Here is a 14,367-nt window from a genome sequence, read left to right as displayed (position 1 = left end):
TTAATCACATTATAAGTACATGTTATTTTTTCTACAATTGGTTTTATACGAACAAAATTCTCGGGCTGCGTTGTCTAATCACGTGAGATGCAATTACGCAAGCAAAGACGTCAACAGCTGCCATAGTTTTCCTCAGTTTCATTGGATTGCTCATCATGCGTGTTCGGTATCAATTCTGCGCGTCATTTGAATGCTGAACATGCATGTTCGGTATGACTTCTGCGTGGCATGTCAACATCTCCTAGATTACGGAAAGGACAACATGAGGAAGAGTTTTTTAAGTTTCTCTTGAACCCATTCAGCAATTCAACAAGAAGAAGCAAATTGGAATCTTCTCTCATTAAAAGTTGTTCGTCTCCAAGGAATGGAGTCTTCCAGCCCCTGCCACCACTCTGTCTTTATATACGAGAAGACTAGTTCATTTGCAATTCTATCAATATTATTCACATACTACTCTTGACTACCAAATCAAGAACTACTTCTACCTCAAATTAATCTTTCTTCAACTCCCATAGTATCTTTCTGAAATGGGACAGCTACACATCGTCTTTCTTCCGATGATAGCTCATGGCCACATGATTCCAATGTTAGACATGGCGAAGCTCTTCACCTCAAGAGGCCTGAAAACGACTATCATCGCCACCCCAGCTTTCGCCGCCTCCGTAAAGAGAGCCCGAGAATCCGGACACGACATCGGCCTGACCATCGTCCAATTCCCACCGAAGGGATCTTCGTTGTCCGATAATATAATGAGCTTTGATCAAATAACCACACCTGCTTTGCTTCCCAAGTTCGTAGAGGCCCTGTCTCTGCTGCAAGAACCAGTCGAGAAACTCCTCCAAGAACTGAATCCGAATTGTCTTCTTTCTGACATGTTCTTCCCGTGGACTGTTGATTCTGCTGCCAAATTTGGTATTCCCAGGCTGGTTTTCGGCGGAACCAACTGTTTCTCGCAGTGTATTTCAGAGCAAATGCATCTCCACAAGCCATTCAAGAACATTTCCGCTGACTCTGAGCCCTTTGTCGTTCCTGATCTTCCAGATAAGTTGACGTTTACAAGGACACAAGTTGCCCCGTTTGTGCTAGAGGAAGGCACTAAGAATGAGTTTTCGAAACTGCGGGAGGAAATGAGAGAGTCGGAGAAGAGAAGCTATGGAGTTGTCTTCAACAGTTGCTACGAGCTTGAATCGGCTTACGCCGATCACTACAAGAAGGTTTTGGGGAGAAGGGCGTGGCACATAGGCCCGCTTTTCTTATGCAACAAAGCTGGAGCCGAAGAAAAAGCACAAAGAGGAAAAGAATCAGACATCAAGGAACAGGAATGCTTGGCCTGGCTAGACTCCAAGAGGCCTAATTCCGTCGTTTACGTCTGTTTCGGAAGCATGGCTAGCTTTACCCCCGCACAGTTGCGCGAAACAGCAATCGGGCTTGAGGCATCCGGCCAAGATTTCATTTGGGTCGTGAGGAAAGGAAAAAACGTGGGAGAAAACGAAGATTGGATGCCTCAAGGATATGAGGACAGAATTAAAGGTAAAGGGCTGATCGTAAGGGGATGGGCTCCCCAAGTGATGATTCTTGATCATCCAGCAATAGGGGGTTTCGTGACGCACTGTGGCTGGAACTCTACTCTGGAGGGGATATGCGCTGGGGTCCCTATGGTCACATGGCCGGTTTTTGCAGAGCAGTTCTACAATGAAAAGCTGGTGACGGAGGTTTTGAGAACTGGAGTTTGTGTTGGCAATAAGAAGTGGCAGATGGGGCCAAGCGAAGGCGTTCCGAGGGAAGCGGTAACGAAGGCGGTGGAGCGGATTATGGTGGGAGAAGAAACCTCGGAAATAAGAAGCAGAGCGAAGTATTATAAGGAAATGGCAAGAAAGGCTGTTGAAGAAGGGGGGTCTTCTTACAATAGTCTGAATGCTTTGATAGATGAATTGAGCAGCTATCGCCCGCCGGCGCCGGAGATACAAGCCGTAAATTAGGATCTTTTGGTGAAGTTTCCAGCTTTATTAATGATCTCCATCATATCATTAACTTCGTTGTACTTTGAAAGCAATCCAACTTGCATAGTATGGGCAGATGATTGTTGACAGTACCAGTCTATCTGTGTAGTCCAAATATCTATCGCGTGTGTGTGTGTAGCAAAAGAGTACACATGTTTTTACTCAAACCGAGTAATCGTTCAACATATTGATAATTACAATATTTTTTAAAAATTTCATATAATTACACATAACTTTTTATAATTTAAAAAAATCATATTTAATATTAATGATATTTATTTTTATCAAATTTAATGTTAATAAAAATTTAAATAAAAATCACGTAAATATAATTTATCGTAAATTAAATAAATATTTTTATGATTAATAAGTTTTATACATTTTCACATGCTAATGCATGTGAGAAGATATATTTACACTTATAAAGGTAGTTTAGTTATAAAAAAAATATTTAATTTATATAAAATAATAATTAGTGATAAATATTAATATTTATTATTTATTTTTTTATTAATATTAATAAAATTTGACCAACAAAAAATTTAATGGTCTACGAGGCTGTCTTGCTCTAAGCAAAACCCTGAAATCGAGTTGTGGGCTTGGGCTATGATTGGCTGCTCCATGGATCCCAATCGTATGTGGCCCTTTTGGTCCTTCTATCATTGAACTCAGCCACTACTATTCATCTTACAAACATATAAGTTTGTGAAAAGAATAGTGTTTTTAATCCCAAAAGCATGTTAATGAGAAAATAATGCAAGATAAAGGCATTACATCTTCGGCCCCCCATCAAGCCCAGCATTTGGGCTTCTTTCTCTTTTAAGCTGGATTTCCTATTTAATGTTTTCTCCTCTACAAAAGTTGGGTTTCTTTGTCTTTTCTTTTAATTTGATAATAAAAAAGAATTGAAAGAACGACCAACGTAACAATCTTTATTTGAATATAATTGTAGGAGTTTACAATCACTTGTTGTTCTTTTTTATACAGTTGAATTTTATTTACATTTTGAGAATTGGTTAGTCTATTGAATTGCACTCACTTCCTAAGGTATGCTACTATTTTAAGCTAAATCAAAGAAATACTAGTGTTAAAAATGGTAAAATATTTGAAATTACAGGTATGTTAGTTAATTAAAATGTAGAGAGGCAAATAATTATTATTTATATATATGAATATGATACATATATTATTTTTGTCTCGATTTGAACATATGATATATGAGTGAGTAGCACGTACCCACAGTCTTAAAATTGGAAGTAGGAGTGTGAATTTTGAATTTTCTGGCATGGAGGAACAAAACCGAAACGGGGCACAAATACCCACTAAGTGCTTGTCTTTGTTTGGACATTAGTCAAAATATGTGTCTAATTATGAATAATACAAAGTGGAAAATGCCGGAAAAAGCGGGAGTTGAGAGTATGTGTTTTTGCCTAAGAACCTGCTTTTTCAGTTGGCCTGATATCAACATCTCCTCTATTGTAGAATTACATCATTACCAACGACATAACTAGCTCTCAATCCCCATACTCGTGCTCTTTTTATAATAAAAAATTAGCTGCAAAAACAAATAATTAATATAAAATAAACCGCATCCCCATCATAAAATTTACATTATATTATACTCATACATCTTTTTAGAAAATTCCCTTTTGACCATTTAAACAATTTGTGCATCTTGTATTATTTATTTTCTAAAAAAGTAATTTACCCTTATCAGGAGTGAAAAATGGATTAGTGAGGTGATGAATGTGATTAACAATGATGACATTTACGCTTTCTTATCAGGCCAAATGCTTATCTGCTATATATATATATATATATATATATAATTTTTTTTAAATTTGCTATAATTACTGTCTTTATTTAACAAAATACGTGTTTCCAATGTGTGGTAAGCAAATATTTGATCTAATTTTTTTTAGCATAATTGACTGACCACTGTGATCATTTTACCTTATCTGGTCATGCATGCTTGCTCGACATAATGACACCCTCTTTTAAATGTGATAAACATAAGGTATATATAATCGTTTCACTTATTAAAATAACTGAAAATATATAAAATTGGGGAATTTCTATATTTGAACATATATCTATTAATCACATTTGATTGCATACAATATTGACATGATAAATATCTTATTAATTCTTTGACTATAGACTTATTTAAATTACGCAAGAAAATATAGCTCTTACTTGTTCATATATAGTTCGAATGCAAATTATATTCTTTGGTACACGTGGCTCGAATTTGTCATAGTCGGGATGCATAATCTGAGTATAAAAATTATAGGATGATTCGAGTAGTATGAATATGAGGGGAATATGTATTTCTACAATAGTTGCTCATTCAATGTAATAAATTTTATTTATGACAAACATAAAAGCAAAATGGGAGAGAATCAAACTGAAATAGCCAAATTTTTATGCATGGTAATTGGTATACCTCAAGAGGGATTCTCCATTAATGCAGTTGAAGCAACACAACAGCAGGGAGGCGGGTATTATTATAAAGCCCACCCGACAAACACTCCCATACTCACTCATATAACACTACACTTCCACCCACCTCATCTACATCTCTATCACATTCTCCCCAATTCAAGCCTTTTTTCACTCCAATTCCCTCCCCCTCTCCACTCCACTCAATTCATTCTTCAATCTTCACCCCCCCCCCCCTCCTGTTTCTACTTTCAAAACCAACAAATTTTCAACTCCCAAATGGACTTTTCATCACTCTGTTATTACTGCTAAATAGAAAAGGTTTTCAAATAAAATTTGCAGCTAAAGCCGTTGTTTCTTTTTTGTTACAACAATTTCGGTAGCCAATTCGTCGGTGGAGTGTTTTCCCTCGCGCTCCAAACCTCTTTATTTGCGGGCCCTCCACCAGCTCCAGGCTCCATCTCCCTGAAATTGGGGCCCCAATTCAAATTTCTCATAATTCCCATATATCAAATCATTTCTCCATTATTTATCCCATAAAGTAAAAAAAGGTAAAAAGAAAATCTTGAATTGTTTTAGAGCGAGGAGCAGTGGCAGTGGTAGACCCAGCACACACCTAGTGAGTAGTGCCCTTTAATTCCTCCATGTGACATTTCAAACAGAACCTCAAACCTTTCTCCCTTACTTCCCCCCCTCCATTTCTCTTCTACTAGGATTTCTGTCAACCACCCTTCGTATGAAGACCAGCGCCAAGTTTATCGTTCTCCACCCCTCCCTACACAAGCCAGGCGGTGGCGGAGGAGGAACCCCAACTGTCGCCTCTCACCGCGCCTGGCTTGTCGTTTTCGTGCTCTTCTTCATCTTCACTTTTGCTTTCACTCTTTTCAGCACTAGGGACACGGGTTCCGCCGCCAAGATAGCCACCAATGCCGCAGCTAGAGCCAAGTCTCAGCTGCCCAGACCCGTTTTCGATGCGCTCCTCCACTATGCTTCCGAGAACATTACCTCCTCCGCCGGCCGTATGTCCTTTGCCGAGGTGAAGTCTGTCGCCGCCTCCCTCCGGCGCTGCGCAACCCCGTGTAATTTCCTCGTTTTCGGCCTCACGCACGAAACCCTCCTCTGGAACTCCCTCAACCACAACGGCCGCACAGTTTTCGTCGACGAGAGCTCCTACTTAATCTCCAAACTGGAAGAGAAATACCCGCCGCTCGAAGCGTACGACGTGCAGTTCACAACGAAGGTCAACGAATTGTACGATCTGATAGAGCACTACAAATCACAAGTAACCAACGAGTGCCGCCCAGTCCAAAACCTCTTGTTTTCAGACTGCAAATTGGCCATAAACGACTTACCAAACCACATATACGACGTTGCCTGGGACGTGATACTAATAGACGGGCCACGGGGGTACTCCAGCACAACGCCGGGGAGGATGGGGGCGATATTCACCGCCGGAGTTCTTGCGAGAAGCAAACGGGGCGGCGCAGCTGAGACCCACGTATTTGTTCATGAAATTGAGAGAGAAGTGGAGAGAGTTTGCAGCGATGAGTTCCTCTGCGGAGAAAACTTGGTGGAGACTAAAGAATCTTTGGGGCATTTCGTGGTCGGAAAAATGGAGGGCAATAGGAACAGATTCGGGTTCTGCTCCGGTTCTGGTTCGTCTGTTTCTCCTGAATCCACCTGATTCATCTTTTAATTCTTTTTTTACTTTTTAATTTTCGGGTATACTCTACAGTGTGTGTAATATGTTAACAGGATTTCAAATGCCAAATATATATATATACTATATTTTAGCAGCATCCATCACTTGATTACATTCTAATTTCCTAAACATTGGTGGATTTGAAGATCAAGGCAAGTGTTGAAAACATATTTTTATATTTGGTGATTTAGGCACTGATAATTAGCAAGCTATCTATTTTTAAAAAATATAAGTATCTGGTAATCATTTAATTACATGACATATCAAATCACCATTAAAGCTTAAATCGTTTGTTTAATGTGGGTAGGAAGGTGCTCTATCTCATCTCTGAATCTAATCTTAATTGAGACTTATCTGTCGCAATTTGTTGCACGTGCCCTTAGTTGCAAGCTTTAGTTCCACATCGTCCTTGGGAGTTAATATCCACATAAACCAGAAGGGTTAGTTGGGGCAATGCTGTAATATCGTTTTGTGTTTACGTATGTGACGTCGATGTGCAAGTACTAAAATCGCGTGTTGGAACATTATTTTATACAAACAATGACAACCACAATAAAAGTGGAGATTAGTGTCTGAATTCCGTAAACTTTTAGATTTAATATCATCTTAAATATAATTTACGCTACAAACAAAAGGGGAAGAAATGACTCCAAATAAGTTCCCCTTGACTCAAGGTGAAGAGAGATAAGGGCTTAAAGTGGTGGAAATTAGTTGTCGGTGGAGACCTCATTGTTCATATCTTCTATGGTCGAAGGCCAAAGCTTGAGTGAAATGCCCAATTATATAGCTTTTTATTTTCATATATATTAAATGTTTAGAAAATCATTTCATTTTTGCTGATTTTATAACAATTAGTTTTTTTTTTTTATGTAAAATCAATTCTAAAATAATTAATTTTACCCTATTAACTTGGAAACTAATTCACTCTCCAATTAATACAAAATTTTTTATTTTTACTTTTGAATAATTTTAAAAATAGTTTTAAATTTGGACGATTAAATTATTGCTACCAACTCATCATTTAAATAGTAGTTATGATTCAAATTGAACTGAACGGATGAAATCTTCTGTGGGCATACTAAACATTAATTGTTATCTTAATCGCTCTGTCCTTGTCTTCAACCTTAAAAACAAAATAAGTTTGATGAACTTTTTAAATAAGTTACAAAATACGAAAATATAATAAGGTTTAAACTTTTTTAAAAAAAAAGAATGAGATAATTAGTATGTAAATTGTTTGATGTTAGAATAGCATGGAAATGTAGCATAGAAGGGTGTAAGTAATAATTGAAAGAGATTTATCAAGTGCGGACGTGGAACGAAAGGAACTAAACTTGGGCATAAGCGTCAGTGTTTCACGTGAGGCATTTCAGTCCTCACTTTTATTACACCATCACATGCCTCACGTGACCTCTTTCCCTTCACGTTTGACGGTAAACATAGAGAATAACCCAACACCCGTAACGTATTAATACTTTTTGCAGGTTAGCTGCGAGAAAGAATTGAGTCTTCAATCCTTCAACATATCCATACTTACATCAAAGATTAATTCATTTGTTATGGTGTGGGCTACAAAAATATATATTTGTTTCTCAAGTTTGATGAGAAGTTGTCGGTGAGGGGACATGTCCAATGAAAAGAGAGATAGTAATATTTATTTATTTATTAAATAAAAATAGGGGAAAATGAGTGGAGCGGTGCAGTCAGTCCCAAGAGGCAGGGCGTTCACAAACCATGTCGCCTTCCTATTATACCATTCGCTTACTTAAAAGATTTCCTACTTCCCCACCAATATAATTGCACAACCACATTTGTCTTCCCACATTTTCCATTTGCTCCTTTCTTTCTTCCTTATTACAAGTTTCCACCACATAGGTATAATAATAACTATTAGTAATGTTATTATACATTATTTATATTTTTTTTACTATACACATTTATTTATTCAGATTTGAATTCAAAATCTTCCACCGACAGTTTTGAACCCAATCTATCAGATGATCTCCATACGAATTTCGTAGTGTTGGTATTTAGGTACGAACAATCAAAACTAAGAAATAATTTCAACAATTATATATTTTTAATATGATACATTCTCGACTATTTAAAGAATTTTTATTTCAACTAGTATCGTAGAAGATAATGAAGCATCAAATAACCATATTCCAAACCTGAAATTCACACTTTGTCTTATTCATCTATATTAATTATGTTGGTTTAGCTGAATGCAACTCAATTGCATAGCAAGAACAGTGACATTTATCGTAGAGCTGATTTGGACAACACATCAATTAGTTGTGTTTCATTCATTATATAATTAAGTTTGATTCAACTAAACTTGATTTGCGTTATCAATTTTGCTTTTCTGTTGCTGAACATACTCAATTTATTACAATCGATGGGGATGTAGAGCAGCATAAGACCGTGACGGCTCCTTCGAACCGGTTGATGTGCTGACAGAATCCGACAACTCAAGAGAGTTTCGTCGAGAATTAGCATTGCAGGGCATCCAACTGAAGGATCCTTCGTCAGGACATGACCTAGCCTTGGAGAAAAAAGCATGACATTGAGCAGGTGATCTTTGGCCCGGAAGGCCCGGTATGCAATTCATCGTCAAATCCAACACATTTTTGTTAATCAGCTTCCGACATTCCGGCCCCACCTTAGTAAAGTAATTATAGGAAAGTGATAGGTTCCCCAGATTGGCCAGCTTGCACACAAGCTCTGGTACAGGCCCATATAACTGATTGTTAGCCAAGTTGAGAATCTGCATTTGGGCCAAACAGGCGAAGGATTGAGGAATTGGGCCGGTCAAGAGGTTTCGGCTTGCATCAAAGACCGTGGCCTTTTCCAAAAGCCCAATTTCACATGGCAAACATCCAGACAACTGGTTGTCCAACAATAGAACTTCTGTGAGAGTCTTGTGGGCCTGGCCTATGGTTTTAGGAATTGGGCCGGTGAATTTGTTGTGGGCTAGAGTTAAGTAAAGGGCTGGGGTGGAGCCCAAATTATCAGGGAGTTTTTGCGTGAAATTGTTGTTATTGAGGTAAAGCACATCAACATCTAGCATGAAGACTTGAGGTGGAAGCATACCATAAAATGAGTTGAACCTGAGGTCCAAGAAGGTCAACTTGGTAGCACCAAGAACTTCATATGGGAACTCGCATGAGTACTTGTTGTTGCTTAGATCTAGTTCATATAAGTATTTGATCTTGGAAATTTTCAAGGGGAATGCACCTTTGAAATTGTTGGAATTTGCATGGAAGACCATTATGTCCGGCAATTCGTCGATGAAGCTGTCGAGATTGAGGTCAGGGCCGTCGAGGTTGAAGCCGTTGAACTTCACTCCGGCGAGCGCCTTCTCGCCCAAGGGGATGAGGGTGTCACAAATGAAACCCTTGTATTTGTTGCATATATCCGGACCAATCCATGTCTTCGTGATGCCATAAGGGTCATACTTGATTTTTTGCTTGAATTTCTGGATGACGGGGTAGACTATTTCGATACGCTTGCTCTCAAAAGGGTACGGAGAAGGTGGTGGCGGGCACGGTGGAGGAGGAGGGGGAGGGCAATCTTGGTAGTCTGGAGGAGGAGCCGGAGGAGAGCCACCGCCGCCGATGATTATCTCTAATGCTTCCCTACCATTGCCTAACATAGGATCATGGTGAACATGATCCGGCAAACATGTCGCAAGAAACGACAAGTGGGCTAGTAATAGAACTACTAAGGCAAGAGAAACATTGAAAGAGATGATCGTCTCCCTCTTACTCATGCTGTCTCTCTCTTCACAAGATTGATTCTTGAAATGTTTAGATTCTTATAACAATTTGTGAATAGAAAGAGTTGTGGGGAATAATAGGAGTTAGATAAGTATAGGGTGATAGCTAGGGGCAGCTCATAGTCACGGGCAAAGATACTATGTATGTTAAAAATTGGAATGCTCTGTCGGAAAGTGAGTGGTTGTTGGCCTCTCATTTTCATGGGGGGAACTCTTTTCTTTAAGGGCTTGTTTGTTATCAATTATTCCATATAGTATAGGGATTAAGCTTTTCAAGGCATGAGTGAAATGTTGTATTAATTAATCAGGGTTTTTTAACCTGCATAATTGGAATATTTTTACTAGCTACTTCTCCCCATTGACCTATTTTCACTAATTTTAGGACTTATATTTATGTATAATATTGTTGTTCTTAAAGTACGTTTTAACCTCTTTGAATTATGAAATTAAACAATTTTCTCTTACAGAAAATGAATAAACAAAAAAGACTTTAAAACCAAAACAAATCAGAGTACATCATCCTTACAATGGCGGAAAGTTTCCTTTATGAAAACATGGAAGGGTCTCTTTTTATTATTTATTTTGGTGGGAATTAAAATTATTATTTTTCTCTTTCACATAGAATATATTAAATTTTAAAATGCAATTAAAAGTTATAATTATCGATGTCTTATATACTAGGAATAGGATGAATGGGCTTGATCGCTTCATTAAAATGGTTAATTTCGAGATCTAAATAATGGGAAATTAAAAAAAAAAAAAGGAAATTACATTTAAAAGGTAATTGAAGGAGAACTACATAAACTCTTTTAGTCTTCACAACTACTAAGTTTAAAAGCAGAAACCATAATTTCTTGTAGAAAACTTGATACATAAACAATCTACGTAATTTATTTTTAAGGTACATTCAGTTAATTATAATTGATTCTTTATTTATTTGACTTATATGAAAATTTAAGATTACTTTAACATATAGGACTATTATTAATAAATCTTTCAATACACAGATTTTACGCTCTATGCTATACTTTTGTAAAAGGACAAAAACATCAAATAATGAAGGTCTTGATTAAGACAAATGCAGGCCCCAATAAACTCTGATGTATATGTGGGCAAATGTCTTACTCCTCTAGTCCAACCAAGCTCATGGCCATATGCTTATTCTAGTGGAGGCGCTTTTGGTCAGAGCAGGTAATGTATATGGTGACATACATCAGAAACGAAGGAGGAATGATCATTATCTTGATACACATTATTAAATTGAAAGGGAGCAACTATTTACAGAGATTGTAAGAAAAAAGAAGGTATGATTTCCACATCGGGATGATGCCCAAAACTCACTGCTAATCAGCTGCTGCCAAACTATATTCTTCCGAGGAACCAATAAAAACACATTTCTCGAACATCAATCTTGGAATATCATGTACTATGGAGCAGCCACTAATTGTTGACCCCAGACAAAGACTTGCAAAATTAAAATAATCTTGACCCGCCGCCCCTGTTTTTTGACCACGTGGGCTTCAGTGCCAAAATTGATAAAAAAATAGTAATAAATATGGAATCAGGTTAACATGGGCAAATAGAACTGCAGAAACCTCGGAAGTTTGCTCCAAAGGTATACCATGAGTACAGCAAAATCTCATCAACTTCATGTATTCTTTCTGCCAATGATGGCGCCTGGCCATACTATCCCAATGATAGACATCGCCAGGCAATTTGCCAGGAACGGGGCTAAAGCAACCATTATTTCAACACCCCTCAATGCCTCCCACTTCTCTCAAACAATTGAAAGAGACAGAGAAAATGGCTTGGAAATAAGTATTACCCTCATCGAATTCCCCTGCCAGGAAGCAGGGCTGCCGGAGGGCTGCGAAAATCTTTCCTCCACCACCACCCTGGAAATGTCCCTGACTTTTTACAGGGCCATGGATTTGCTCCAACAACCTGTTGAGAAGCTTTTGCGAGAAAACCATCCGGATGCGATTGTTGCAGGGCTTTTCTTCTGGTGGGCTGATGATGTCGCCCGGAATCTTGGCGTTCCACGACTGCAGTTTAACGGGACTGGTTTCTTCCCCATGTGCATTTATAACGCCCTCAGAGCACACAAACCATACGAAAACGTTGACTCGGAGTATGAAGAGTTTGTGGTACCTGGCTTGCCAGACGAGGTAAAATTGACGAGACGAAAACTCCCGGAGGAGACAAAAGACGAAGATAAGAGCCCATTTGCTGAGACAGTGAGAAAGATATTGTTATCACAATCGAAAAGCTTAGGGATCATCATGAACAGCTTTTATGAGCTAGAGCCTGCTTATGCCAGACACTACAGGGAGGTCATCGGGAGAAAAGCGTGGCACGTCGGTCCTGTTTCGCTTTTCAATAAGAGCAATGAGGGAAAAGCTCATAGAGGGATGGAAAACTCCTCAGGTGATGATAACTGCTTGAGTTGGCTTAACTCCAAGAAACCAAACTCAGTTGTCTATGTATGCTTTGGTAGCATGGCAATCTTTTCGGCTGCTCAGCTGCTTGAGATTGCAAAGGGGCTTGAATCTTCAGGCCAAGAATTCATTTGGGTTGTTAGAGAAAAGACGAAGGACGAAAGAAGCGTCGACTGGCTGCCTGATGGATTTGAGAGCAGGATTCAGGGTCGTGGATTGATTATCAATGGGTGGGCTCCCCAAGTGCTAATTCTTGAACATGAAGCAGTGGGAGGATTTATCACTCACTGCGGATGGAACTCAGTGCTTGAAGGAGTGGCGGCCGGAGTGCCCATGGTGACATGGCCGCTCTCAGCTGAGCAGTTTTTCAATGAGAAACTGGTGACGGAGATTCTGAAGATGGGAACTCCGGTGGGCGCTCAGGAGTGGACTAAAAGAACAGATGATCATAGAGAGCCTATAAAGGGAGATGACATAGAGAAAGCGGTGGTGAAATTGATGGTTGGAGAAGAAGGTGAGAGAATGAGAATCCGGGCTAGAGAATTAGGGGACATGGCGAAAAGGGCTGTTGAGAAAGGGGGATCATCAGACGCTGATTTGAAGTCTTTAATGGAAGAAATCAGGAGTTATCATCTTTGAGGCAAAGAGTGCATGTATTGTGTAGGATTTCGGTTGTTAAGAAAAAAAAGTGCTGCAATAATCCAAATCCAAGAGGTATTTTTGGATTTTAAAGGCTATTAGTGGTGGTTTCTATAATTTTTTAAAAGACATAATTGGTTTATGTAAAAAGACAATAGGTAAGGGGTGTAAATATAATTATCCCAAAAGTTAATAAACAATGTACAAAAATTAAGAATTTCAGATGATACGCAAATCGAGTCAATTGATATAAATTTACAAATTCGACAGATATTTAGATTATTATATTTTACCCATTTAATACCCATACGTAGTATTTTAGGGTTTAAATCCTACCCATACCCAAATACTAATGTCAATTAGTATGTGTCTAATATAAAATTATTAGGTTCAAATCTAGTTATCAACTACTGCAGTGGGTTTGAATATGATATTGCCCACTCATTGACATATTTACAACAGAGATGTGAATTTTGAATTTCAAACCTTGTTACAAAGTTTATCGATCAGCTTTCTTGTAGCTAATTTATCTGATAAAACCTCGTCCATCTTCTGATCTTGATATGTTTGATTACTTCCCGAGTTTGGTCTCGTACAACCTCATAAATAGAGGTAATTTTTATGAATGCCATATTGAGACCTTTGCAACTCATTTCTTTATCTTCGACTCTAAATTTGTATTGTTCGTTTGGGGTTTTTAAGATTAGGTCCGATATTTCCAAACTCTAATATGATTTACATGTTTGAAATATCGAAGAATTATTATCAAAAACTTTTTGTATAATTCCAATGATAATATTTTTTTTGGTAGGCTTTGCAGCTGAAATAGATATAATTTATTCATTGTAGATACTAATTTTCAAAATTTAATCTAAATACCTTATCCCCATAGATCGATAATAACACTAGAATTATCTTAAATTTAAGTGTTGACTTGAATATTAATGGCTATCATTCAAATAGCCTCCAAATCGAAAAAGAAAAAAGAAAAAGCCCCCAACATCTTTAACGTATATACTCATATTGTGGGTTATTCCTATCTCTAAATCCTAAACTTTTGCCGGAAGACAAAAATGTCAAATAATGAAGGTCTTGATTAAGACAAATGCAGGCCCCAAGAAACTCAATATATGTGTTGGCAAATGTCTTACTCCTCATGTCCAACCAAATAATGGAATATGGAAATGTGATTATTCTACTCAAGCTTTTGACTATTATGTCATAAGAATAGGTGTGTTTTTTAGTTGAGAAAACGTATTTATTGGGTGAAAATTTTTGGATGGAACGATTCATTTATTTGTATGAAATGATACGTCTATTCGAATGAAAAGTCACAACCTATCAAAAATATTTTTTTTAATTGAATGT

At 37.9% G+C, this 14,367-nt stretch overlaps 2 protein-coding genes and 2 pseudogenes across 2 annotated transcripts; 3 read left to right on the top strand and 1 right to left on the bottom strand.

Moving 5' to 3' along the window:
- The first annotated feature begins 219 nt into the window (after window positions 1–219).
- On the top strand, window positions 220–2,095 carry LOC105169521 (scopoletin glucosyltransferase). The gene has a single exon (XM_011089925.3). The coding sequence runs from the start codon at window positions 528–530 to the stop codon at window positions 1,977–1,979; it is 1,452 nt and encodes a 483-aa protein (XP_011088227.1). The 5' UTR covers window positions 220–527; the 3' UTR covers window positions 1,980–2,095.
- A 2,618-nt stretch (window positions 2,096–4,713) lies between these two features.
- LOC105169520 (protein IRREGULAR XYLEM 15 pseudogene) lies at window positions 4,714–6,241 on the top strand (annotated as a pseudogene).
- Window positions 6,242–8,418: 2,177 nt separating this feature from the next.
- On the bottom strand, window positions 8,419–10,075 carry LOC105169518 (uncharacterized protein At4g06744 pseudogene; annotated as a pseudogene).
- A 1,102-nt stretch (window positions 10,076–11,177) lies between these two features.
- On the top strand, window positions 11,178–13,092 carry LOC105169885 (scopoletin glucosyltransferase-like). The gene has a single exon (XM_011090439.3). The coding sequence runs from the start codon at window positions 11,545–11,547 to the stop codon at window positions 12,997–12,999; it is 1,455 nt and encodes a 484-aa protein (XP_011088741.1). The 5' UTR covers window positions 11,178–11,544; the 3' UTR covers window positions 13,000–13,092.
- Window positions 13,093–14,367: the final 1,275 nt, after the last annotated feature.

This window comes from Sesamum indicum, linkage group LG8, assembly GCF_026168435.1.
Source record: "Sesamum indicum cultivar Baizhima isolate 11 linkage group LG8, ASM2616843v1, whole genome shotgun sequence".
Classification (NCBI taxonomy): Eukaryota; Viridiplantae; Streptophyta; class Magnoliopsida; order Lamiales; family Pedaliaceae; genus Sesamum; species Sesamum indicum.
The sequence above is the reverse complement of the archived record's forward strand: the minus strand, read 5'-3'. Positions and strand labels throughout refer to the sequence as shown.